Below are 26,966 nucleotides of genomic sequence, written 5' to 3'. Positions count from 1 at the left end.
CTTGAGGGGGTGATGACACTGGGGGAATTTGGAGACCAGTGACTTAATTTGACCCACCTCTGAAAATGTCCATTGCCATCTTTTGGATGGGGCAGGGAGACAAGGCAGCTCTTACTCTCTCCAGAATGGTGTCTTTCAAGGGCTTATGCTCTCCTAGGATTAGAGTTGGCGAATCTGCTAGTGCTGAGCCTCTGAGCTTGTGTGTGTGTGTGTGTGTGTGTGTGTGGAGCAGCTATTTATAATAGGATTGTTCTTTGCTGCGTAGCCATCTCTTTACACCCCCCCCTCCCATTGCCCGGCACCACATCCATGCCTCCTGTGTAATGCACCAGCTTTTATTAGCTATTAGTCCTATTACTCATGTCTGTGACTTTATTTCATCCCGCCTCTTTCCCTCGCATTGTACTTGGCTTGCCTATAAAATGCCCCTGACTGAGATTCTGAAAAGGAGAAAAGGGATCAGAAAGTCCAAAGTGGGCACCGTGGGGAGTAGGGGCAGCGAAGCCCATTAGCGGTGCTGTTTTCCAGGATCCCTCCCACAAGTCTGCCAGAAATTCAGATTATTTTTAAAACGGTGGCTGTGGATTGGAGGGAGGCTAATTGTTTTTCCCAGCCCGTGGTTTCTTTCTTCTTCTTAAAAAAATAAAAAATAAAAATCAACAAGCTCTGGGACTCAGGTCGGCCTTTAGGTCAGGCCCTCTCATCTCATTTTGGTTCCTCAGTCAAGAGATGAAAGTGGCAGGGAGTCTGGCTGCACCAGGCGATAGACAGATCCATCAGTGTAGCTTATGCATTTCTCCAGTCTTAAACATCTCCTGGAAATTCATCAGCATCCATTCACATTTCCCTTAATATACATGTTCATACACAGTCTTGCCTAACATATACAGTGGTACCTTGGGTTACATACACTGCAGGTAACATATGCTTCAGGTTACAGACTCCGCTAACCCAGAAATAGTACCTCAGGTTAAGAACTTTGCTTCAGGATGAGAACAAAAATTGTGTGGTGGCGGCGCGGCAGCAGCTGGAGGCCCCATTAGCTAAAGTGGTACCTTAGGTTAAGAACAGTTTCAGGTTAAGAACGGACCTCCAGAACGAATTAAGTACTTAACCCGAGGTACCACTGTACAATAAAGGTATGTAAGGCATTTCCTCTGAATGCATTTCTGTACAGTGGTACCTCGAGTTACAGACTCTTCAGGTTACGGATGCTTCAGGTTACAGACTCCGCTAACCCAGAAATAGTCCCTCAGGTTAAGAACTTTGCTTCAGGATGAGAACAAAAATCGTGTGGTGGTGGCGCGGCGGCAGCGGGAAGCCCCATTAGCTAAAGTGGTGTTTCAGGTTAAGAACAGACCTCCAGAATGAATTAAGTTCTTAACCTGAGGTGCCACTGTATAGCATTTTGTTATTATGATCACCATAGTCATTATTTACTGTGTTTCTTAGAGATTTCATTGAAGGTGCTGAGATTTCTTAGGAGACCCCTCTATTCCCCTCACAGAGCTGCCATTCCCAAAGAAGTTTAACAGTCATTCTCTTTTCCCAGGGAATTCTGGGAATTGTAGTTCCATGAGAGGAACAGGCAGTGCTTTTTTTCTGGGGGGACGCAGGGGTACGCATACCCCCAAACATTTTGTGAATCTAAGTTTGGCCTCATTGAGGGGCAGTATTTCAATATGAATAGGAAAATGAGAGTACCCCTAAACATTTTTTAATAAAAAAGCACTGGAAATAGGGGTCTCATAACTCTCAGCACCCTTCATGAGCTCCAGCTCCCAGAATCCTTTGGGGAAGCCATGACTGTTCAAAGTGGTATCATAGAGCCTTCAATGTATGGTGCAAATGTGGCCTATGTCTACTCTGGGAAGGATTAACACAAGAAATGACTTTGAGGGCACAATCTTATCCCCAATTGCTACACACACACACAGGCTGAGGTGGAAGGTGAGAGGGTGGGTATGTTGATGTGCCATCAGGCCTGGATTGGGCGTGATGTCATCATGTGACATTGGTGGGGCTGGCGTGGGAGTCAATGGGATTCTGGGCCAGCTCAGTCCCTCCCAGAATCAACCACCAGAATGTCTTATTTGGGGCTCCCTATTGGTGGGGATCCTGCAGGTGGGTACTTCTACCTGCCCATATATTTGGTAGGAAGCAAAGGGAGGTCTAGCTGGCATTGTGACGTTGGCATCAGAAGCAAGGGACGAATTCAAGCTAGCACCAAGAAGATTGCTCCATCTAGAAGAAATGCTTGTAGAATGGAATGATCTACCTTCTCTCCCCACAACACATTGTCTGTGGGTTCTCTTGATCTCTCCCAAGCCAATTTAGGGGGTATCAGGGCAAAGAAGAGGGGAGAAGCTCTGTTGCCCTATCAGGTCCTTGTGTGGGCTTCCACTGGTGCAAGCAGTTAACTTAATCTGGCCCGCTGGTCAGTTGGAGTAGGTAGGAAACATCTCCACACACTCTACCATGCCTGGTGCAAATTGTGGTTTGGACTGCACCTCCAAATCTCTCCCTTGGCTTTTCACAATTTGCCAGGTGGTTTGGGGCAGGTGTGCATGGGAATATATTTAGGTTCCTCCCTTTTCATCCTCTCACAGGCTTTGAAGCATCAAGCAGAGGGGATCCCAGTTCCCGGAGGAAATGTGTTCTTGAGGAGAGAAGGCCTGGAGCCTGTTCAGTGACGTCCACCTAAGGGGAATGCATCCCAGCTTTTGAGAGGTAAGCTTCCGGGATGATGGGAAAAGGGTATTGCTCCAGGGATGTGGACTGTATCTCTGTGCTAGGAAGAGGAGTGGTTTGCAAGTATAAAAAACCAATGACAGTAACAGTGTGTTGCTTGAACTTCTGAAGAAGAAGAAGAGTTTGGATTTGATATCCCGCTTTATCACTACCCGAAGGAGTCTCAAAGCGGCTAACATTCTCCTTTCCCTTCCTCCCCCACAACAAACACTCTGTGAGGTGAGTGGGGCTGAGAGACTTCAGAGAAGTGTGACTAGCCGAAGGTCACCCAGCAGCTGCATGTGGAGGAGCGGAGACGCGAACCCGGTTTCCCAGATTACGAGTCTATTGCTCTTAACCACTATACCACACTGGCTCTGAATGCTTCTTTCTATAGAAAATGCACAACCGAAGCTGGGTTGGGTGGAAATCTTTCTGTCCGACTCTGGCGGAAGCTCAAACCGTGACTGCATTGCAGGCAAAGCAGGGACCTGTTGCTTTTATCTAGGCAGCATGGGAAATTTCACTCTTCCCACCTAGAAACAGTACAAAGGTAAATATGGTGCCTGTTGCTCCACCCATTTTTGCCTGCCAGCTCCTTCCACCACTGACATGTGGGCCTCAGAAGGTCACACAGAGGGGAATGTGATCCTCAGGGTGAAAAAGGTTCCTCACCCCGGTGTACTGTTTTGGGGGAAGTGAATTAGGTAGGCCCACATGAAAGAGGTCAACACCTGGTTACCGCAGCAGCCATTTTCTCTGAGATTCGCCACAGCCCAGAGCTTCAGAAACAGAATATCAGCTGGAACATCTGAAGTGGGAGGGGCATATCAGTGCCTTTGCCCCTCCCTAGTAAATCTTGAATGTTTTGCTTCATTTTTAAAATTATTTTAAGCCACTTTGGGGGCTCCAGTTAGCATACACAGCTTAAAAGGTAAAGGACCCCTGACAGTTAAGTCCACTCAAAGGCGACTCTGGGGTTGTGGTGCACATCTCGCTTTACAGGCTGAGGGAGCTGGCGTTTGTCCGCAGACAGTTTTCCGGGTCATGTGGCCAGCATGACTAAACCGCTGCAGCGGGACACCGTGGCGGAAACCAGAGCGCACGGAAACACCATTTACCCTCCCGCCGCAGCGTTATCTATTTATCTGCTTGCACTGGCATGCTTTCGAACTGCTAGGTTGGCAGAAGCTGGGACCGAGCAGCGGGAGCTCACCCGGGGATTCGAACCGCTGACCTTCTGATCGGCAAGCCCAAGAGGCTCAGTGGCTTAGACCACAGTGCCACCCACATCCCAGCTTAGAAATGCTCTAAATAAATGAGGGAGTCTGTAAGTAGTCCTGTCAAGAGTGCTACAAAGTGCAACACAAAGCAGTTGTGAGGTCGACCTGCAATTGTGTGAGTGAAGGGAAATGCTCCTAGGGCCCAATGATGCGCAGTCTACAATAATGCTGGCCACTGCCTGCCTGCTAGCTGGACTCTACTGGCTCTGAATGTTCTAGGGTGCCAAAGAATGTTCACAAACATTCCAACTTCTGAGTGAGATTGAAGATCAAGTTGGTTCCTGTGAGGGAAATGGGAAAGCAAGTTGGGCTGAGGTAGGAAAAGAAAGGAACTCAGAGCATCAGGGAATATTCACAAACATTCCGACGGTCGAATGACCATTTCAGGATGTCAGAAATCAGGGAAATGGAAAGTCAGTTGGGCCGAGGGAGAAAAACAACCAAACTCACAGAGCTTTGAGGTGTGGGCTTTGGGAGCAGAAGCAAAGGATCAGAGGCTTCGAGGAGTCAGGAATGAGAGACAGGTGATGAAAACACGCATTGGATAAGGGGGACCGTATCCTCTTGTCTGCAGAGGGAGCTATAGTGGTGGGTGTGTGGTGGAGCTGTGGGGCTGCCCTCCTTATTTGGCTGCTGCTGCTGCTGCTGCTGCTGGGGTAGGACATGGCAGTGAGGAGATCAGGGCTGCCTCAGAGCTGCCCCACCATAATCCCAGAGCCGTCTAGGTAGGTTGCAGTGATGCCAGTGCTGGGACAGCTCCAAAGCTCTGCACCAGCACACTGGCCACTACCGAAAGGTAGGTTCAGCAGTCACAACAACAGCAACAACAACTGGGTATTTGGCTTCAGGTCTCTCTCTTTTTAAACCAATCAAAAATAACAAGGACCCAAAATGTGCTAAGTAAGGTTGGCCACCGGGCAGGGTTCCAAGCTGTCTTCCTCCTGCTCCTCCACCTCGAAGGTGGATCCCCGGTGGAAGACAGCCAGGATGTTTTTTCTCGGGACGTTGAGCGGAATGCAGCCAAAGCCAAACGCCCCATAGTGGGGGTCAGGTAAAGTTGCCCCACACTGGACCCAGTTCTGCTGGCCTGGCTCCCAGTAATGGATCGCGCTGGAATAGCGGTCGTTGCTGTCGCCCCCAAAGACATACACCCTCTTCCTCCAGCAGACGACGCCCGGGTAGGAGATGGCGATGGGGAGGAGAGGGATGGAGAGTTCTTGGTTCACTGTGCCATCGCTCAACAGGCAAACGCAACGGCCGGTGAAGTACCGGGAGCCTTCGTTGCCCTCCCCGGAAAGCCCCCCGACCACAAATATGCAGTCGCCCAAGGTGACAGCGCTGGCCTCGTAGAATTCAAAGGCCATGGGGACCTGGGACCAGGCGCCGGATTTGATGTCGTAAACCAGGAACCCCTTGTGAGGGACGGGGAGTTCAGCATCATCCCTTTCCCCGCCGACGAGGTACAGTTTGCTCTTGAGTGTCACAGAGGCGAAATAAGTCAAGGCAAAGGGGAGGCTGGAGATGTCTGTCCACTCCTCACGCTCCAAGTCGTAGCTCTCGGCGCACACAAGAGTCCCAGTGCTGTCCCAGCCCCCGGCAGCATACAGCCTTTTCTGGCATAGGAGGAAGGCATGCCACGCCCGGGCTGTGGTCATGGGAGGCAGCTTGGACCAGTGGCCCCCAAGAGTGTCGTATACCAGGAGGTTATTGGAGTAGGAGCCATCTAAATGCTGCCCGCCGGTGATGTAGAGCTTGTGGCCCAGAGAAACGCAGCTAGGTGAGGTCAGCGATTTCAGGTCGGGAAGCTGCTCCCACTGCTCAGTGGACGGGTCGAAAAAGTGGACGTGAGAATCCAGCTCCTCGGCCCCCAGGCTCATCTTGCTCCATTTGGGGAGCCCCACGCACACAACACCCTTGTGGTACATGCCTTGCCGTAGGCCTCTGCTGGCCCACAGCCGTTCAGGGACACTGAGTTCCTCCCACGGCAGTCGGACGCACTCATAAAACTCTTCTGTCTCGGCCCGGACCTCGGCCAGTTCCTCGGGGCTCAGGAGAGAGAGGCGGATGTGGTCCATCAGGGCCGCGTGCTTCAGGAGGCGCTCGTCAGGGTTGTGGTACACCCAGCGGCGCATGGCCCTGTAGATGGTCAGTTCTGAGTCCACCTCCAGGCCGTCCGAGGCAATGATGCTGACCAGGACGCTGAAGTCGAGGGCAAGGAAGGCTGTGAGCTCGATGAGGTGCTCGAAATGGAAGGCAATGTAGCGCGAGGCCGGGCGGAGGAGAGGCCGGTGGTTGTGGGAATACGCCAGCACGTAAAGACCCAGGCAGTTCTCCATGGAAATCCTCTCCATGAGGAATCTGCAAGGAGCAAAGGAGGAAGGACTTTTCTCATATATGGCATGATGGAGAGAAAATAGGTAGACTGGGACATGCTTTTCTCCCTCTTTCGTAATATCAGAACTTACAATATTAGAACATAGCAGAGCAATTCAAAGTGCTGCTTTGGACCTACAAAGCCTTGTGCCTCAGGGACTGCCTTTCTCCATATGAACTAACCTGAACCCTGCAACCATAATTTGAGGCCCTTTTTCATGTGCCCTTTCCATGGGATGGTGGCAACAGAAGAACAGCGCCTTTTCAGTGGTGGCTTCCTATTTGCGGAATGCTCTCTCCAGGGAGGTGCCATCATTACATATCTTCAGGTGCCAGACAGAAACCTTCCTTTTTAAACAGGCCTTTGGCCTTTAACCCCTTAGATGGGATGTTTTAATGTATCCCACTCCCTAGTCTTATGTATTGTTTTTGTCGTAAGTCATTTTTGTAAGCCACGTTGATTTGCCATGGCAAAAAATAAGGAGACTGAAGAGAACACGCTGGTTCTGAACTGGCTGTGTAACCCCACAGGGATGTGTCTTTAGATGAATGGCAAAGTTGTGGCCTTCCAGCTCTCTGGACTCCATCAGTGGTCAGGAGTGATGGGGAATTGTAGTCTGGAAACATGTGAAGAGCCACAGTTTCCCCTTCCCTGTTTTTGATGCACTGACCTACCCCTTCCTTATTACCTGGTGATGATTTCCAACGCAGACATGATTTGAAGCCTGCTGGCTGCTGTGAACAGATCTTCTACGTCTTCAGAGAGGAGCAGCAGCTCCCCTGTATAGATGTAATCCAGGAGCCTCTGGAGGGAGGAGGCGGTCAAATCCATCAGCACAATTTCGCCCTCCCGGGATTCCTTGAAGGTGCTGGTGAACATTCGCTGGAAGTAGAGGCTGATGGAAGCCAAGAGTGTTCTGGGGAGAAAGAGGAGAGACGCACTAGGATGCATCACACAGAGAGAAGAGGCGATAGAGAAGATGCTTTGCACCTGGGCTGATTCTACCATTAGAAAGAGTGAGGCAGCTGCTTCAGGCAGGAGTTGCTGGGGGTGGGGGTGGTAGGGATTGACAGCAAGGATTTGAAGGGCAGGGCCATTTGTGTCATGTGTCCTCCCCTCTGCTCCTGACCTAGCCAGCTATTCGTGGATGGGACAGCAGCTAAGTATGCTGTCCCATCAGACGTCTGAGAGTAAGAAGCTTCAGCTTCCGGTCTGGTTAGCTTTCATACATGCACTGGGGTGGGGGGATCCTGCCTGCTTCAGGCAGCAAAAAGTCTTGAGCAGGCATGCAGACCGTCTGGGCCAAATCCCCAGCATCTGTGGTTAAAAGGAGCTTAAGGAGCAGAGTGAGGAAAGAGGCTGACATGCAGCTGCCTGCCAGTACGCCACCAGCCAGATGGAAGAGCGCTCTGGCTCTGTTTCTAAGGAGGTTTTGCGTACTAGGGAAGCAAAGCGCAACCTTGCTTCTGTGGACATCACTTAGTATAAGGCAGCTCTCTGCAAGAAGGGCTGTAGCTCAGTGGTGGAGCAACTGCTTTACATGCAAAAGGTCCCAGATTCAATAGCCAACAACATCTCTGGTAGGGCTTGGAGAGCTCCCTGTCTGAAATCCCAGAGAGCCACTGCCAGTCAGTGTAGGCAATAGAAGGACATAAGAAGATGAGAAGAACCTGCTGGATCAGGCCCATCTAGTCAAGCATCCTGTGTTCACAGTGGCCAAGCAGATGCCTGCAGCAAACCCGCAAGTAGGACCCAAGCATGAGAACTCCCAACTCCATGGCTTCCAGCAACTTTAGCATTTCTGACTCTGACTGTGGAGTCAGGGCATAGCCATTTTGGCTTGTGGACATCAATAACCCTCTCCTCCTCCATGCATTTGTCCAATCCTCTGTTTAAGCTATCCAAATAGGTGGCCATCACTGCCTCCTGTGGCAGGTAGTTCCATAGTTCCATAACATTGAGCGGGATTGATCAATGGTCTGACACAGCATAGGGCAGCTTCCAATTTTCTGACCCCGCCTTGACGCAGGTCAAATCCACTTTCTGTGTGTCTCAGCCAAAGTAACTTTGCACTTCTTCTCCTAGAATACCTCAGCATATACTCCTACAGTCATACCTCGGGTTACAGATGCTTCAGGTTGCGTTTTTTCGGGTTGCGGACTGCCAAAAGTGCCAAAACGGGTTACTTCTGGGTTTTGGCGGTCGCACATGTGCAGAAACGCTAAATCGCGCTTTGCGCATGTGCAGAAGCACCGAATCGCAACTCGTGCGTGCGCAGACGCACCACTGCGGGTTGTAGATGCTGCGGGTTGTGAACGTGCATCCCACACGGATCACATTCGCAACCCAAGCGTCCACTGTACTTGATAAATGGCCCCCGTCTTTTCCTTAAAGCCACTCCTGAGATGTCCCACCCCAGCAGAGCATGGCTTGGAGTACTGCTGGCTTCTTACCTGTGGCAAGGGAACTTTCTTCCTTCGGCCACCAGGGTGACATCACAGAGCAGTTGTGCCTGGTACAGCTGCCTGATACCTGCAGGGGTGAGAGGATGACATGAGGGGGTTAAAGGAGGCCAGTGAGCAGGTTTCGCTTCAACACACCAGGTGATAGTGCTAGTACATTAAAATGTTAAGCATGAGGTTGCCGGATCAGGCCACATTGCAATAAATAGCATAAAATGAAGAGGACAACAGGGTGGCACATAAAATTTGCATGTGCTAATTAATGCACCCAGCCCTTGCTAAAAGCAGGATTGAATTCCCCACGCATCAGCTGATGTGTGGGGAACTCAAACCAGCTTGCTCGCTGTCTCCCCTGACACCAACTGTGATGGGTGGGAAGAAGCACCTGCCTGCCTATCACCTGACATCATTGTGATGTCAGATGACTGAGAGGCAGCGGTCCTGCCCACCTGTCAAAGTTGGTGGATAGGGGATGGGATAGAGAGAGATGAAGATCTGAACCACTGGAGGAAAAAGGTTCCCCTTCTCTGCCCTAGAACATAAGAAGCAATGAAAAAAGAACAGAATGTTTTAAGGAAAAGGTACAGCGTTCCTTTCCTTTATAGTTGGACACCTATAGGAAGCTACAAAACGTTTAAGATTAGGAGGGAAGGATTCTAGGCAAACTTGCTTTCCCAGTGAGCATTGCTAGTGGGGATGCTCCAGCACAGGACTCCTGCAGCCAACCCAGTTCTTCTGCTTGCTTGTCATGCAAAATCGAACACACAGGGATAGGGAAAGTCCCTGCCAAGCCTTTAATTTATTTACCACTTATTTTGTAACATTTATAAACCACTTGATTGTATTTTTAAAAAACCCTTCTTAAAGTGGTTTTAAGAAAAGATGAAAGCATAACATTACCAGTAAGAAAGAAGAACAACAACAATTGAAGACTTCCAACAAATTAAAAATAACGTCAGGTTAAAAACAGATTAAAACTGGGATCAACTTTCTAAGCAGGTGGACAGGCTTGCCTAAGCAAAAATGTATTTAGCAGGGGGCCAAAAGAGTACCGAAAAGAGCAATCTATGCTTCTTGAAAAGAAACTGTCATGAATCTTTCAACATTCAGCTGCGCCCCATGTCCTTGAGTTCTACCGTTTTCAGAAAGGGATATAGACTTTTCTCTATCCACTTTCTGGGGCGCAGGGGAAAGGCACCCATGAGGTCCAGTTCTGGGAGCCCTGGTGCTGCAAGATCTGATTCAGGGGCCTCCTAGTGGCAGCCAGCTTCACGTTTGGCGAACCCTCCAAATGGCAGCATTGGGGAGCATAGGAGCCAACTCCTAGGGGCCGAGGGGGGTTCAGCCCCTCCAATAAAATATTCGAATGGCCGCCGCCCCAAAAGTTGATGGCCATTGCCTTTCAAATGGTTTGTGTGACCATGTCATGTGATTGATTATGTGGGACGGGGCTATTCCCCCCCCCCAAAAAAATACTTTATTCAAGTTGGCACCCCTGTTAGGAATTAATAATAATAATAATAATAATAATAATAATAATAATAATAATGAAGCCGCTCTGGCTCCTTAGCCTGCAACTCTGTAGCTTCTGACTCAGTGTCCCAGCCACAACTGGACTCCAGGGCCATCACACTTACCCTGCTTGATGATGTGTTTCAAAGACAGTAGTCCGCTTTGGGAGTCATCTGACCCCAATTCTTTCTCCCTCGGAGCCTCTGCAGTCTTAGCCATTGGGGATGTCTGGCGAGGAAACTGTTATCCCCATGAACAAAGATACAGAATGTTAGGTCCTTAATGTTGGGGTTATTCAAAGGGGTGCATTCATTTCAACCTGTTCACACAGACCTAAAAATGCAACCTTTAAAACACAGGATCATAGAATAGAATCATAGAGTTGGATGGGACCTCAAAGGTTCTTCCTCTTGTTGTTCTGCTACTAATAATAATTGCATTTATTGGTCATCTTTCCTCCTGAAGAAGCTCAAAGAAGCTGACATGGTCCATCTAGCTTAGTATTGTCTGCACTGACTGGCAGCAGCTCACTATGGTTTCAGCCCTACCCAGAGTTTCCAGGGATTCAGCCTGGGATCATCTGTTGCAGATAAGGTGCTCTACCACTAAGCTACGGGCCATTTCCCTAAGAATAAATCAAGAGTTCAGTCCTCATGGTTCTGATGTAAATAGGAATGCAGGAAACTTCCTTATACTGAGTCAGGTTTTGGTCTCTCTAGCTCAGTATTGTCTAGAGAGCCAGTGTGGTGCAGTGGTTAAGAGTGGTGAACCGGGTTTGCTTCCCCGCTCCTCCACATGCAGCTGCTGGGTGACCTTGGGCTAGTCACACTTCTTTGAAGTCTCTCAGCCCCACTCACCTCACAGAGTTTTTGTTGTGGGGGAGGAAGGGAAAGGAGACTGTTAGCCGCTTTGAGGCACCCTAAGGCGAGTGAAAGGTGGGATATCAAGTCCAAACACTTCTTCTTCTTCTTCTTCTCCTCCTCCTCCTCAGTGGTAATGGCTCTCTAGGGCTTCAGGCAGGGGAACATTTCTGGCCTGACCTGGAGATATACCTGGGATTGAACCCTGGGACCCTCTGCATGAAAAGCAGATCCCCTAACCACTAAGCCATATGGACCTTCTCATAGGAAGCTGCCTTATACTGAACCGGATCCAATTAATCTAACTCTGCAACATTCATTCAGAGAGAGAGAGAGAGAGAGAGAGAGAGAGAGAGAGAGAGAGAGAGAGAGAGAGATGTATCTATAGGCTGTGTTTTCAGCACCACTACACAAAGCAAAACAATAATGAAGTCAAGTTAAACCCAAGCAGCTGCATTACTCCTTTTTAAAAAGCATAAAACAATCCAGAATCAGACAGCATTATTGACACATTTTCTAAGAGGGTTTTTTTTTAAAAGGAAGATAGTCCCTGACCATAAATATGCAATCCAGATAAAAGAACAGGAAAGAGGAAATTAAGCTGAGGAGAGCCTTCACACTGAGAGGCAGTCTACCTTTATACTGCCCTTATCACCCTTATTTCAAGATGGGGAAGCAGTGAGCCTGCAGGTGTCATTGGACTCCTAACTCCCAGCAGCCCTGATAATTGAGCTTGCTGGCTGGGGATGGCATTAGTAGGGGTGAGAAACATCAGAGCTGCTTCTTCTTCTTCTTTTTCTTCTTCTTCTTCTTAACTGGATGGCCATCAGTCAGGGATGCTTTAGTTGCGCTTCCTGCATTGCATAGGGTTCGAATAGATGACCCTTGGGGTCCCTGTCAACTCTACAATTCTATGAGCCTATGATTATTTATCGATTTATCGATTTCCCACCCTTAACCATAAGGCCCCAGGGTGGATTGAAGCATTAAAACACAGTATTAGAAACGATTCAAAACAACTTGAAACCAAAAAAACAAGGCGGCTCCTAAAAAACATACATCTCAAGTGTCAAACGATCAGGGCAAAGAATTACAATGTCAGCATTCTCCAAAATCTGTATAATGAAGGTGTCCAGATGCACCTCTGTGGGGAGTTCCACATCTTAGGGGCCACCACAGAGAAGGCCCTCTCTCCTTGAGCCACCCCTCACTGCGGGTGGAGGAAATTTGTCTATAGGGAAGGAGGTAACCTTTCAGATATTTCAAATGTTCCCCACTGACCCCTCCCCCCCAAATGGTTTCTTAAGCTGAATTAAGTATTTGTATAGTAGGATTAGAAAAAATAATCATATTGTGCTATCAACATACATGATACATCACAAAGCAATGCCAAAAACTGGCAGGGTCCTTTGCTCCAAGGAGCCTAAAATTTGTGCTTTAATTGGTGGGCAGGAAGCAACTGAGGAGGGAAGGGAGAGAAGGTAAGAAAGAGGTGGTCAAATGCAGACAGACTGTAGGCAACGAGGACCACCATACCTGGGCCAGGGGGAGGAGTCAACAAAGCCATGGGGGAGAGAGCTAGACAGGTGAGCTGAGGAGAGCTACCTCACAGGAGTGATGAGGAAGCATCATCTTGGTTGCCCGGGTAACCAGGATTCAGTGGGCTGGGGACACATTGGCCTGGTTGCCATGGTGACAAGGGCACAGATACCTTCTACCTTTAGGCCCAGCAGAAGTGAGAGCCTTGGGTGACACCCACACCACACAATATCTCTTCCCAGAGCGACAGTTCCCAGCTCCTCGTGGGAAGAACCATGTGCTTTAAATGTGTGCTAAAGGGTGTGGATGTGACCTTTAGGGATCTCAAGTGAGTTGTGAACATCATCGAAAAAGAAGCGGGCAGTCAAAATCTATTTTAGGGCTGTGGGGGACAGACATTGAGCAACTTTAGCCTAGAGCAAATGAAACACATTAAGCTCCCTCGCTCCTCACCAACCAGTATGGTTGGCAATTTACCTGGGTTTATAGCAACAACAGGTGGAAGTGTAAACCATTGCATCTTCTAGGATCACTTGGAAGAGCCAGCGTGGTCTAATAGTTAAAGTTTTGGGTTTTTGACCTGGGAGACCAGGGTTCGAATTCCCTCCTGGCCATGAAGCTCCCTGACTGACCTTGGGACAGCCACTGCCTCTCAATATAGACCAGTGTTTTCCAAACTTACAATAGCTGCAACCCCTTTTTGAGAGTCCAGTCTTTATGGCGTACCCCATTTCTTGCACAAAGGTGATGGGGGGTAGTTTTAATAATACTATTTTATCTAGAATAAAGTAAAATTTGAAAAGGATGTTGTGTACCTTTTGAAACCCTTTCATATATCCCCAGGTATGTTTCCCACACTTTGGGAAACACAGCACTAAGGTGAAATAAAAATGCATACATTCATAGAGATGATGTAGAGAATTTGCATTATATTAGAGGGAATTGCTTGTTAGAGAAGACTGCATACAACAATGTACATATTAGGAGAAATTCACACAGAAGGGCTGATGAATTTTCATGAGATCTTGTGTTTTTGTTTTTAAATCACCAACTGATGTGGAGAACTGAATATTGCAAAAATAAATAAAAATGAGACGCCTAGAGGACTCAAAATTGTCCAATAGTGCCCCTCCTTCCCTGTCCAACATGAAAAGCAAACCAAACACAATGCTGCTTTAAAAGGGGGGGGGGACATATCATTGTTGGGCACCAAAAATCAATGGGCGTCCATTACAAATGTGAGCTGCTGAATGAAGATCCAGTAAATGTGCAAACATTCAGAGAATACCCAGTGAACAGTCAAGGTCAACCTCTGCAGAGGAGAATGCAAGGGGACGGGGATGTGTTACGACTTCTAGAAGAGGGCGTCTGCTTCCAGCACATTTTCAGGCTTGCCTGAGTGAGACGGCTGTTTTCACACAGACGCGGTGCTCCACCTCTCCTCCAGTAATTCCTGCACAATCATTCTTATCTCCTGCCGAATCCACCTCCATTAAGTGGCTGATTGCTTAATTACAAGCCTCTATTCTGCCCTCATTCCCTTCTGTTCCTCGCTAGCAGCCAGCAACCGTCTCTAGTCAATTCCACGGCCAACAGGGTTAGACAGCTGTATTTATATTTCTGCTTGGTGTTTGAGCGCTCCTTCAGAATTAGCTGAAAAGCACTCCCGGGCTGTGTTGTGCCACAAATGCCCACTGCCAGTAATATGCCATCGACGTGGGCGGAATTGCCAATGGAGGCACGAGGCAGTCCCTTGCAAGGGGAGCGAGGAATCTCGTTCAGCCTGAAGACCGTATTCCAACTAGAAGGAGGCTGTTGTTGTTGTTTAGTTGTTTAGTCGTGTCCGACTCTTCGTGACCCCTTGGACCAGAGCACACCAAGCACTCCTGTCTTCCACTGCCTCCCGCAGTTTGGTCAAACTCATGCTGGTAGCTTCGAGAACACTGTCCAACCATCTCGTCCTCTGTCGTCCCCTTTCCTTGCGCCCTCCATCTTTCCCAACATCAGGGTCTTTTCCAGGGAGTCTTCTCTTCTCATGAAAGTATTGGAGCCTCAGCTTCACGATCCGTCCTTCCAGTCAGCACTCAGGGCTGATTTCCTTCAGAATGGAGAGGTTTGATCTTCTTGCAGTCCATGGGACTCTCCAGAGTCTCCTCCAGCACCATAATTCAAAAGCATCAATTCTTCGGCTATCAGCCTTCTTTATGGTTCAGGCTACTCCAAATATCCCATAGAATTGAAGAGTTGGAAGGGACCCTGAGGAATGAAGGAATCCCAGCTACAGAAGCCCTGACAGATGGCCACCCATCCAACCTCTGGTTAAACACTCCTAACCCTCAGAAAGTTCTTCCTAACGGGCCGCCTCATTCATGGGCCAACTTTGCTGAGTCATGTCACAGGGGTGGATCCTGGCGATGGAGGTTAATTGGGAGGAGGGAACAGAGGAGAGCAGGACAGCTCAGTGTGTCTATGCTGTAATTTGCAACCAGCACCTGCCAGGTTGAAGCTTGCAGCTTTCTTATTAATATTTTTTTTTAATGATTAACCCCGACAAAAGAACAGCGGCAAGAGAAATTGATGGACCATGCGGAATTGGCAAAATTGACGTACAAACTGCGCGATAAGGACCACTGTGACTTCAAAGAATAATGGGAACCTTTTACAAAGTACTTAAAGAAACAACAAAATGAATTGGGCTCCTTGGCAGGTTTTGAATAAACAGACACAAATTTATTTGTTAATATAATAGACGGATAACTTAGAGATTTTTACATTTTTAGAACATGCAGAGAATAATATGTGTTAATAAATCAGAAAGAGAAACTGAGGGAAGTTGTAGGGGGGAGGGGGTATGTGGGAAAGATGGGAGGGGAAAATACAATTGATGAAATAATTTGTTATGTGAAAATAGTCAATAATTTTTAAATTTTTTTTTTAAAAATTATTATTAAAGGGACTCTCCCTCACCTGGAGATTCCAGCCCTCCCGCTGCCACCTGCAGGGGACCAGGCAAACCTGGAGACTATTAATAGCGTAGTTCTGCATTTGCCTTAGCCAGAACAGTCCAGCTATAAAGTCTTCCTGGTTGGGGCTTAGAACTTTGCCTGCACAGTCTCTTTGCCCAGTTGCATTCACACAGCAGTTTATTCCATCTCCCCGGCGATTCCCTACCTGTTTATTTCTGCATTATTCTTCTTTGGCGATCACTCGTAGCCGAGTAAGATTGTCTTCCATAAACACGGTTTTAACAATGAGTCCGTAAGTGACTGTGGAGGCCAATTCTGGATCCACGCGTCCTTCCACAGTGGGGACATTAGTTCCCGGGCGGGAGTTGATTGAACTTTCACTCCACAGAAAAGCGACTTCCAGTAATATAGCAGAATATGGCACAAGTTTAGCGCTCGTTTCTACATCACTGCTTCCAGAAACAATCCATTTGCAAGTAGCATGGAAATGAATGCTAAACCTGGGCTATATTCTGCTACATATTCCCGGAACTGGCTTTTAAGTTGTGTGAAAACGCAAACATAATGCAGACACTAACAGGTACGGAAAGAGAATAAACCGCTCGTCGGAAAATAGGACCTTTCTTTACACTGAGTCAGACCAACTCGAGGACATCCAGTGAAGGTCGGAAGATTCAGGGGACAAATAAAAGAAAGGACTTCTTTGTGCAGCACATACAGTAGTTGAACTATGGAACTCACCCCTCCAGGAGACAATGAGGGCAACCAACTTGGATGCCTTTAAAAGAGGACTGGACAAATTCATGGCGGAGAGGGCAGCTGATGGCTACTAGCTGTGATGGCTGAGCTCTGCCTCTACAGCCAGAGGCAGGAATGCTTCGGAATACCCATTGCTAGAAACTGCAGGAGGGGAGAATGTGCTTGTGCTCGAATCCTGCTTGTGGGTTTCCCTTTGCAGGATCTGGCAGATTTAGGGCAGCATGGCCGGTTCCCCCACACCGGGCGTTGAGCCAAGGGGGTGCTGCAGGGCACCACAACTATGACATAGTGCAGGGGTCAGCAAACTTTTTTAGTAGGGGGCTGGTCCACTGTCCCTCAGACCTTGTGGGGGCCAGACTATATTTTGAAAAAATAAATAAATGATGCAAGAGCACCACGAGCCCCAGTGGCTGCTTACCTGTGTCTTGCAAGTGGCGGGGGCTGGCAGCAGAAGCGGCAGGATGATGAGTGGCTTGCAAAAGGGCTCCGGAGAGCAGCTGCTTAAAATGGCGGATACTTGAGCACTGCTGCTGCTGGCACCAACAAAGCCCAGCCCCCTTCCTCCTCTAGGCAGGGCAGGGAGAAGCCAGGAGGAGGGAGGGAGAAGCCAGGAGGAGGGAGGGAGGAAGCGGCAGTGGCGGTGCCATGTGTGAGAGAGGGAAAGAACGTGAGATCCACGTGGCGATTCCCAGACCATCCACGGGCCGGATCCAGAAGGCAGTTGGACCTGATCTGGCCCACGGGCCTTAGTTTGCAGACCCATGACGTAGTGCATGCACAGAACGGAAGGTGCTGGATTTTGGCTCTACTGAAATTTGAAAGGCCAAAGTCCACTCCTGCACCTGGTTGGCTGTTCTGAGAACAGGATGCTGGACTAGATGGGTCATTGGTCTGATCCAGCAGGGCTCTTCCTATGTTCAGTGGAATTATTTATCTCAGTAACATCCACACTGATCAGGAGCGGCTCCCCAGGATGCCAGGCAGCCTTTTCTCCTAGCCTTACCTGGAGATGCATTGCAAAGCAGATACTCTATCCCTGAGCTAAGCCCTTCCTTCCTCTTGCCAAAGCTGACCCTGTCAAAAGCTACCGATCTGCAGGGAAGTGGGAGCTATGGAGCAATGTTCCAGATTAAAAATAGAACCGGGGTGGTGGTAGTTATATTCTCAGATCCTCTTTCACTTGCAAGCCACACACTGTTTGGGTCACTCCTTTCCCGCCTAATTGGTGTTTTTCGTCGCGTTAAAAGCCGCCAGTCCCTCCGGTGCATACGCTTATTTATTGGGCATTTCTCTTCTCCCGCTCTCTCTTGCTCTCTCCCGCACCCCAGTGCTGCCACCAATACTTTTGCACGCAGGAAGATGGAGCTGGCAAATTAGCATCTTGATTGTGCAAAAGCAGAAGAGGAGGAAAATGAGGCAACTTGTCTTTTGCAGAGTCCAGAGCGGTGTGTGTGTGTGTGTGTGTGTGCCACGCATAAGAAAGATACAAGCAATTACGCTGCCCCTAATAAGAGGCTCATCAAACGCCAGGGCAAACTCCCCCGGGGTATCCCAGCTGCTTGCACTTTCAAGCCAGGACTGGCATTAAATATTCTGATATCTGGACAGGAATCCTGATCAAGGTCTGGGAACTGGGGAGAGAAAACACACACACACCAGCCTAATTTTCCTCTGATTAGGAGCTGCTCCAATTGCTCAAGTCCTTTAATCAGCAATGCCGTGGATGGCCACTGCGGTGGGAGACAGGCCGCCAATCCAGCCACTACAGTCTGGCTGCAGAATAAGAGTCTGAGCCAGTGGTGAAAGGATGGGGACTAGCAGCCTCAGGGCCCAGTAGAACCTCAGTGGAGCCTCAGGTCTCAATTGAGCCTCAGAGGACCCTCAGGCTTTGGTGGAGCCTCAATGGAACTTCAGGCCTCAATGGAGCCTCAAGTTTCAGTGGAGCCTTGGTGGAGCTTTGGGTCTCAATGGAGCCCTTAGAGGACCCTCAGGATTTGGTGGAGCCTCAATGGAACTTCAGGCCTCAATGGAGCCTTGGTGGATCTCAGGCCTCAATGGGGCTTCAGTAGAACCTCAGGCTCCTCAGTGGTGAAGTTGGGTTATTTTATGCTCCGGGCTGAATGGGCTTGTGAAAGGCAGGGATGAGGAACCTCAGGCCCAAGTGCCACATGTGGTCCTCTAGGCTTTTCTGTCTGTCCCTTGGGACTCCTCATATCACACACCCTTCTTCTCCAGATGTTTCCCTGTTTATTTGTTCACATCACCTGTACCTCTCCTTTTAGCCAAAAAGGCTCTCAAAGCAGCTTATGAAAAGCAATCCTAAGGCACTCCCCTGCCCACTGGCTCACAATCTTAAAAAAAAAGGGACAAGTCACACAAGAAAAAAGGAGGAGGAGGGAGGAGGGAAAAGTGAGCCTCCTGAGAAACTTCACTGGTCCCTAGCATGCTGCTCTCCCAGAGCCTCTGAGTAAGAGAGCAACTGGCCTTTCGCTTAGCTCCTGCTGTGTTTTAGGATGCAGAAATAAACATGTTTTTTCTTTCTCCCTTTCCTCAATCTCAACAGGGTCTACAGAAGGCCCCACCCACCCACCCAAATACACACCCGGCATTCATGGCTCTCTACAACAACGGTGCCAGGATGCCTTCTCCACAGGAGGCCTCCAATGGCTTCCCCCAGGCGGGGGCCTCGGGCACATGGCACAAGCCAGAGGACGAGGTGAGGCTGGTGGAGGCCGGTTTGGTGAAGAAGGCTCACCGGGAGATCCTGGACCACGAGAGGAAGCGGCGGGTGGAGCTGAAATGCATGGAGTTGCAGGAGATGATGGAGGAGCAAGGGTGAGCTCAGCATTCATTTACTATGCATTTACTACTACTACTACTACTACTACTACTACTACCACCACCACCACCACCACCACCACTACATTTATATCCCATCTTTCCTCCATGGAGCTCAAAGTGGCATGTATAGTTCTCCTCATTTTATCCTCCTAACAGCCCTGTGAGGTAGGCTAGGCTAAGAGTGAATGCTGGGCCCAAGGTCACCCAGTGAGATTCATTGATTTGAACCCTGGTCTCTACCAGGTCCTTGTCCAGCACTCTAACCACTATGTTACTGCTGGCTGCTGCTGCTATTATTATTATTATTATTATTATTATTATTATTATTATTATTCCAATTCTATTTACTGACTTCGTTTAGAACATTTGTAAACCTCTTAACGTTTTGAAAACCTCTAATATAAAAGCAAACAATATCCTCAAAGCAAAAATACAACCCAAGACCGGTAAAACAGCAGCACAAAAGCATATCATTCTAATTATCGCCGTCAACACCAGTGTTGTGAGATGTGCATCTGAACCCACACTTGCATACATTCAGTGCACAGCTCTGAGACAATTGGAATCATTTTGCTAGAGTCAGGACGTGCCTCCGTTTTGAATATGAGCTACATAGGAGAGAGTATAAAACCACCAGCCTCTGCTTGTCCTGTCTCCTTCTGGCTTACAGTTCCAGGGGAGGCCAAGTGGACACCAGGCCAGCTGGCAAGGACCAGACCCCAGAGGGCTCTTGGAAGCCCGTGCTTTCTGGGATTGGCTGGGGACTTGCAATTGCCCCAGTGACATGCTGAGGCCTTTTGAGGGCTGGCCGGCCTGAACCTCTTATTCACCCCACCTGCTCTAAGGAGTTGACTGCTCTTTTGCCCTGTTCTGTAATGGCTAGTTTCCGCTTTGCGGAGGTGATGAATTGGAGAAATGTCTTCTCAGTTGGATGAGTCCTGATAGGGTAACACCTTCTGGCCCGGATGGTGAGTTTGGTGCAGTGTGAGAGAGTTCGGACCCGGTAAACATTTTTGGGGGGCCTCTCAACAAGGGCCAACTAGTGAAAAATCTTTACACATTTATTTTTATAAATGTGCAGTCTTATTTTTGTTAATTAGAAATATGTTAATATTTGTACCTGTTGACAATATTGCAACCCAATGACTAACAACAATAATCTAAGCACCAGCATGATTGTTGCTGAACTAACCACAGTGGTATTATGTGTATCGCACAACCTACAAATGTGATTACGTATAACAAGTTGAGACTGAGCTGTCATACTGTCAATGTGCAGGAGCGAATATTCGTAGAGACTCGGAAATACTCAGAAATGTTCGGCTCACGGCATAGGTTCACAGGCTGCTGTTCAGAGTTGTACATGTATTGAATATGAAGTGCATATTTTAAAAGAATTATAGATAGGCGACTCCCGACTTAAGCTGGGGTTACATTCTGGGCACCTGGGCACATCAGCGAAATGCACTTAAGTGGGGAGCCTCATCAGAGAGGGGAACTAGGGCGATTTAAGAGGCATTGGACACACATTTTTATTTTATACTGCACTCAAGTAGATAAATAGGTACCGCTCCGGCGGGAAGGTAAACGGCATTTCCGTGTGCTGCTCTGGTTCGCCAGAAGCGGCTTAGTCATGCTGGCCACAAGACCCGGAAGGTGTACGCCAGCTCCCTCAGCCAATAAAGCGAGATGAGCGCCGCAACCCCAGAGTTGGCCATGACTGGACCTAATGGTCAGGAGTCCCTTTACCTTTACTTTAAGGGCAGGCAACAGTGCAACCAAGCAATACAGCTTCCCGCCCCACAGCTGCTGAGTGAGATACTGCTGTAGCCGTAAAAACTCTGTGCGCCATTTTGGAACCCACAGGTTCTTTTTTAAAAAGCCTTTTAAACCTTTATTTCTGGACTTTGGGCTCACTGGCATCCTCTTAGGGCTCTGGGGATTGTCTCGTGAGCCACAAGGACTTTCCAGCTCTCTCCTGCCATTTCCAGATTTGAATTGAGTGATTGAGTGATTGCTTTCCAGGCTATCCACGTATACACGACCACACGTAAGTGGCGAGATGCCTGTAAAACATACTCAAGATAGTCGGGTCCTGAGTCCCCTTCTAGACCACCAGGTCCCAGTAATTTGTACCAGCTCCCCGCCCCTCTCATCACCCCGAGTGGTAATGTCTCCTGTCCCTCTAAGCCAGATAGAGGATTGTGTCCAGAGAACATCCTCTGGCTGTAGTCTGAAGTGGTAATGGTGCTTAAATTTTGCATGCTTAAATTAGTCCCCTCCCTCTGTGTGTGTGTGTGTGTGTGTGTGTGTGTATAATCATGGGAATAAGGTACGGTTTGATTGCTGGTAAAACATGCACGTCTGAGACGATATGGTCCCCCAAGGACTGGACCATCTGCCATTTTGATCATTCTCGAATCGCTCCCCGAATGCGTTTGAAGTGCTTGCCAACCCACCATTCAAGCTAGATGGGCCATAGCCTTGTATGGCTTACATTTACTGCAGGGTGCGATCCTATTTGATGGTGAATTTCGACCCTGTGAGGGCAGCCAAGAAAGCAGGGTCATCAGAGGGTCAGAATGGATGACGGTCTGCTCCCTAGCGATGGAAGCTCAAGTCCCCAGGTGGTTCTGTCTCCTGATCTGTTGGTACTTCAAGGGATGGATGACTCATAGGGATTTCCATGCGGGGGGGTTGGATAGCAGAAGGCGGCAGCGATAGCGTGACGTAAGATCCTTCTTTCTGACAAAGAGAAGCAGCTGGTCCCAGGTCACCCAGCTGGTCTGTGACTCAGACTCTGACTCTAGCAGCGATCTCTGGTGGGCTGGTCCAGTCAGTTTCACTTCCTCTGCAGTGACAGGATCCCTGAAGAAGCTAGGAGTGGATAGATCTAGGTCTGTTTTGTGTGCCCTTAATCACGGGTCTGACCCATCCCATTATTTTTGCAGATTAAAAAAAAAAGCATTTTTTACTGTACGCATTTTAATAAATTCTTCTAAAATGCCTAAAATTCTGTATTATACACATTGCATTAAAGTATTGTAAAGTTGTGCCATCAAATCAACTAATATTCAGGAAGATTATCCTGTGGAGATTATTTTTCTGAAAATAAATATTTCCCCCATTAAAATACACATTTTTACACTTGTCCTTGGATTTCCCCCTAAAATATGCTTGTTTGTAAAATATGCTTGTGTGTGTGTTTTTAAAACAAATCTACCTTGCAAGATCTGGAGACTTGCATACGCTTCCAAATCCAGGTTGATTCACTTTGAAATCAGAGCAAATAACTCTTTGCTACACCTTATGTGGGACGTGGGTGGTGCTGTGGGTTAAACCACAGAGCCTAGGACTTGCCGATCAGAAGGTCGGTGGTTCGAATCCCCACAATGAGGTGAGCTCCCGTTGCTTGGTCCCTGCTCCTGCCAACCTAGCAGTTTGAAAGCACATCAAAGTGCAAGTAGATAAATAGGTACCGCTCTGGTGGGAAGGTAAACGGCGTTTCCGTGCGCTGCTCTGGTTCGCCAGTCATGCTGGCCATATGACCCGGAAGTTGTACGCCGGCTCCCTCAGCCAATAAAGCGAGATGAGCACCGCAACCCCAGAGTCGGTCACGACTGGATCTAACGGTCAGGGGTCCCTTTACCTTTACCTTTTACACCTCATGTGGAGGCCTTGGTTCCATTCCAGTCAGGTGAAATATGGCATACAAGAATTTTTCTGGGGACTTTTTATAAACCAAAGGCAAGCTTCCCGAAGGGAAACCCATCCGGTCAGGACCTCCTACGGAGTCAACCACTGTGCAAAAGTCCCTTCCTGTCTCCCTGGTGGTTTATTTTTAAATATAACTGGAAATCCAGCAATAAAATAACAGGACCTTGTAGGCTAAAGCATTTGGTCCCAGATAAATGCTAGCTTTCCTTTCTGCTTCATACCCAATTCCTTGCCATAAAACTGTGTCCTCATGTTTAGTGGAAAAGCCACTACCCTTTTAGCCATTGTGAGAAGAGGATGCTAGACTAGAAGGGCCAGTTGGGAGGTTTCCTAAAATACGTATTTTATTTTCTGTATGCACCTTATGTATTTATTTGAAGAATTTTTGCCCTGCTCTTTCATGGACACCCCCAAATACCTGGGACGATTGTCCCACACACCCAACAGCATTGAACAGTTTGAAGGACATACAGTGGTACCTCAGGTTATACTTCAGGTTACAGACTCCGCTAACCCAGAAATAGTGCTTCAGGTTAAGAACTTTGCTGCAGGATGAGAACAGAAATCGTGCTCCAGTGGCGCAGCGGCAGCAGGAGGCCCCATTAGCTAAAGTGGTGCTTCAGGTTAAGAACAGTTTCAGGTTAAGAACGGACCTCCGGAACGAATTAAGTACTTAACCCGAGGTACCACTGTACCATGGCAGGGGCCTCCTTGGCACAAAAGGAAGCTCTAAACAATCCTAATCCTGCACCGTCCCTCCCTTCCCGTAATGATTAATCCAGCCCCAGACAGAGCCCCATAAGAAACAGGCCTCCTCCCCTCCCCCCCCCCACTGAGAGCTCTGTGAAAATGAAAAACAAGCAGCCTGCCTTTGGATGGGAGAGCCTGCTGGAGAAGACAAATATTTGCAGTGGAGCATTATTCATGGCATGGTCTTGGGCGTCAGAGGATTGGGCCATGCTGGAGACAGCAGATGGCCCCCTTGATTCTCATTAGCTGTTTTTTTTTTTATTTTGCAGAGGGAGGCTTTTGGTTTTTTTGAGGGCGGGAAGGAAACAACCCTGAATCGGAAACAAAGAAAGGAATTACTTCCTTTGTGACTCTTGGTGGGGCCTAGGGACCCTCCCAGCGGACACGCCACAAAATTGTTATACAAAATTTTGGGGTTGGCCTATATAGCCCTCCCCCCCATTCAGTGTCCCCCTTAAAACTGCAGCAGCTGGAAGGACTGTTGTTTCAAAAATATACGTAGAAAGATTGATTTGGTTACCTGTGGCAACACAGCAAATTCTGAAACGGGAGTTCCCAGCGCCACACACACTGCCTGACCCCCACAATCAGTGGGGCTGTGAGTGTCACGTGCCACCCCAATCTCTGAGTGGCGAGAGACTCCAGAGGTTTCAGGCATCTGCCCAGGTTCAGTTTCCTCGGAAGGAAGGTCAGCGGAGACTGTGGTGTCTTTAGGATACATGGTTTTATTTATACAGATATACAACCTGAGCAGTGGATGGAGGGGCTCACAGTATTAACTCCCCAACCTTCCTGCTTCTCCAGTAGTCACAGCTTTGGATCCAGCACAGAACAAGCAGGTCTCTGTGTATCCAGGTTCCCACCTTGCTTCCAAGCCTTGATTAGGGTAATCCAGTGCATCTGTGGTCGTGGTAAGATTCGAATGCAGGTCTTCTGGGCTCATAACTCACATTGCGCACCACACCAGCTTCTAAAAGCCCAGGCCTTCTTGATACCTCCAGACTCTCCGCTGCTCAGGGACTGACAGTGCGTCTGTTCCTTTGTATCTGCCTTCCTTTGAATTTTACTTTCCGCTGTTGAATTTTGATGTATATTTCAAAAGGCAATGATTTAACGAGTCTGTTGGTTCCTGCTTTCTCTCTCTGCCACTCGCCTTGCCGGCTCCCTTTCATCTGACAACCGTCCTGAAGCATCTCGAAGCCACAGACTGTTTTCATGTCGTGGGACTTCAGAGAGATGGGAAAGGGGGGTGGGCGCCAGAAAGCTGGTGGACCAGCACAAAAAGCCTTTACTCATTCAAGCCGTGTGCCGTGGCAAACGCGTCTCTCTCCCTGCCACTTTGTCACCGTAATTGCCAGCCCGGATGAGAGCAGACAAATGCATTGAGGCTAGAACTGTCGACAGCTGCTAACCATGAGAACTAAATGGAGCTGCCATATTTAATGGCAGTCTATCTGAGAATTTCAGGTGCTGGGGAGGGGGGGGCGAACAGGGAAGGGCCAATATACCTGAAGGAGCATCTCCACCCCCATCATTCATCCCAGACACTGAGGTCCAGCTCCGAGGGCCTTTTGGCAGTTCCCTCACTGCAAGAAGTGAGGCCCCAGGGAGAGGGCAGGGAAGGGTTGATCCTTCTAAATATTTTTGCAGGATGATAATTAGTTGATATCTCTCTTTTTTTGATGTATTTTAAATTTTGCGCTTTGTATGCTTTTATAACTGTAAGCCTCTTTGAGACATTTTACGTAGCAATAATAAATACAACAAATTATCATTATTATATTAGGGGAAAATGGAAAAAAAACATATTGGGCAAAATAAAAGTCAAATGTGTATGTATTAGCAGAAATGAATCTTAAAGGCTGATGAGGACTTTTTTTAAAAGAAAAAATAAATAAAAAACTGATCTGGAAAATCAGCAAAATGAAGTGAAAAGGGAGAAATTGAAATTAACCTGTTGGTCCACCTATATCCTACCAGTGTTGAAATAAAATCCACCTGCTAGTCCAGTCAGCTCCTGTACATAGAACAGGAATTGAGTTGGGTGGGGGGGCATCTTATCCTTTGCCTCAAAAAGCTTTAGTCTAGCCCTGGATCTGACATGGAGCTTCTTGTGATCTTACAAATCTATATCAGCACATATGCTATACTTCTAGCTTTGCTGGTGGGATCTGGGACTTCCAATTCTCTGTGCAAACCAATAGCGGAAACACAGGAGAGTCAGTTTCAGAACATCAACGCCGGATCTGACCAGATGTGCAAGATGACACAGACTTCATCCTTCCCCCCCCCCGAGATTGATTCCAACCTCTGTTGTGGCTCAGAATGTGTGTGCTTTCGGAGACAGGGAAAATGATGCAACTCTGTGCTCAGGTAACACGTGAGCCCCAGATCTGAGTCCGTTCCAGCCTGGTTTTGGAACAGGGCGATGTGTGCTGGGAGACAGGCAAGGGGGAACGCTACCCGGCTGATGTCCCTGGATCTTTTTTTTTATAATAATATTTTATTAAGTTTAACAATAAGGAAAGACATCACCAAACAAAGGACAATAAAAGCACAAAACCAAGATTTCACAATACATAAAATACATAAAATACAACCATTTAACCTAAAAAAGAAAAAAAGAAAAGAAGGGAAAAAAAACACCAGTCAACACACAAAAGTAAAATAAGAAAAAACACAAATCACTCTTTTCTAATTATTCAACATTGATTAACTTATTTTCCTGACTTCCTCACGTCTCCCTTTTTTGTATCCCTTTTTGACAGTTGGTTCAGCAAATTCATATCCTACCACTTTGTCCTTAAGTATCCTACCTCCCAAATTTATAATTTCAAACTTTTACTCTCGTCACTAAAACCCCTTCATTTCATTTCAATGTCATCAGCATTCATACATTTTACAATACTTCTGTAAATAAATTTTAAATTTCCTCCAATCTTCTTCCACCAACTCTTCTCCCTGGTCTCGGATTCTGCCAGTCATCTCAGCCATTTCCATATAGTCGATTTCCCTGGATCATTCCATCGCTTTGGATGCAGCAGAAACCAGCTTAGTGGCTTCTGGAAGAGGCTCGGGCAAGTTGATAGGGAAGGCTATCAGTGGCTACAAGCCAGGATGGCTGTGTCCTCCCTCCACCATCAGAGGCAGGATGCTGGGGATCATGTGCAAGG

The 26,966-nt window shown here is 48.0% G+C and overlaps 2 protein-coding genes across 3 annotated transcripts in view; one reads left to right on the top strand and one right to left on the bottom strand.

Moving 5' to 3' along the window:
- SRRM3 (serine/arginine repetitive matrix 3) overlaps positions 1-26,966 on the top strand; it is a 106,155-nt gene that overhangs the window by 29,943 nt on the left and 49,246 nt on the right. For both annotated transcript variants that reach the window (XM_053367813.1, XM_053367814.1), the window contains exons 2-3: positions 2,610-2,730; positions 19,049-19,320. In XM_053367813.1, coding sequence (XP_053223788.1) covers positions 19,097-19,320 — 224 coding nt within the window. In that variant the 5' untranslated portion in view covers positions 2,610-2,730; positions 19,049-19,096. The remainder of the gene's footprint in view (positions 1-2,609; positions 2,731-19,048; positions 19,321-26,966) is intronic.
- Positions 4,851-10,635, bottom strand: LOC128403154 (kelch-like protein 4). Its single transcript, XM_053367815.1, has 4 exons — positions 10,487-10,635; positions 8,841-8,919; positions 7,076-7,303; positions 4,851-6,371 (listed from the first exon to the last, which is right to left on the bottom strand). The coding sequence occupies exons 1-4, from the start codon at positions 10,578-10,580 to the stop codon at positions 4,910-4,912; spliced, it is 1,863 nt and encodes a 620-aa protein (XP_053223790.1). The 5' UTR covers positions 10,581-10,635; the 3' UTR covers positions 4,851-4,909.

The sequence above is a fragment of the Podarcis raffonei genome, chromosome 15 (assembly GCF_027172205.1).
Source record: "Podarcis raffonei isolate rPodRaf1 chromosome 15, rPodRaf1.pri, whole genome shotgun sequence".
Lineage (NCBI taxonomy): Eukaryota > Metazoa > Chordata > Lepidosauria > Squamata > Lacertidae > Podarcis > Podarcis raffonei.
The sequence above is the reverse complement of the archived record's forward strand: the minus strand, read 5'-3'. Positions and strand labels throughout refer to the sequence as shown.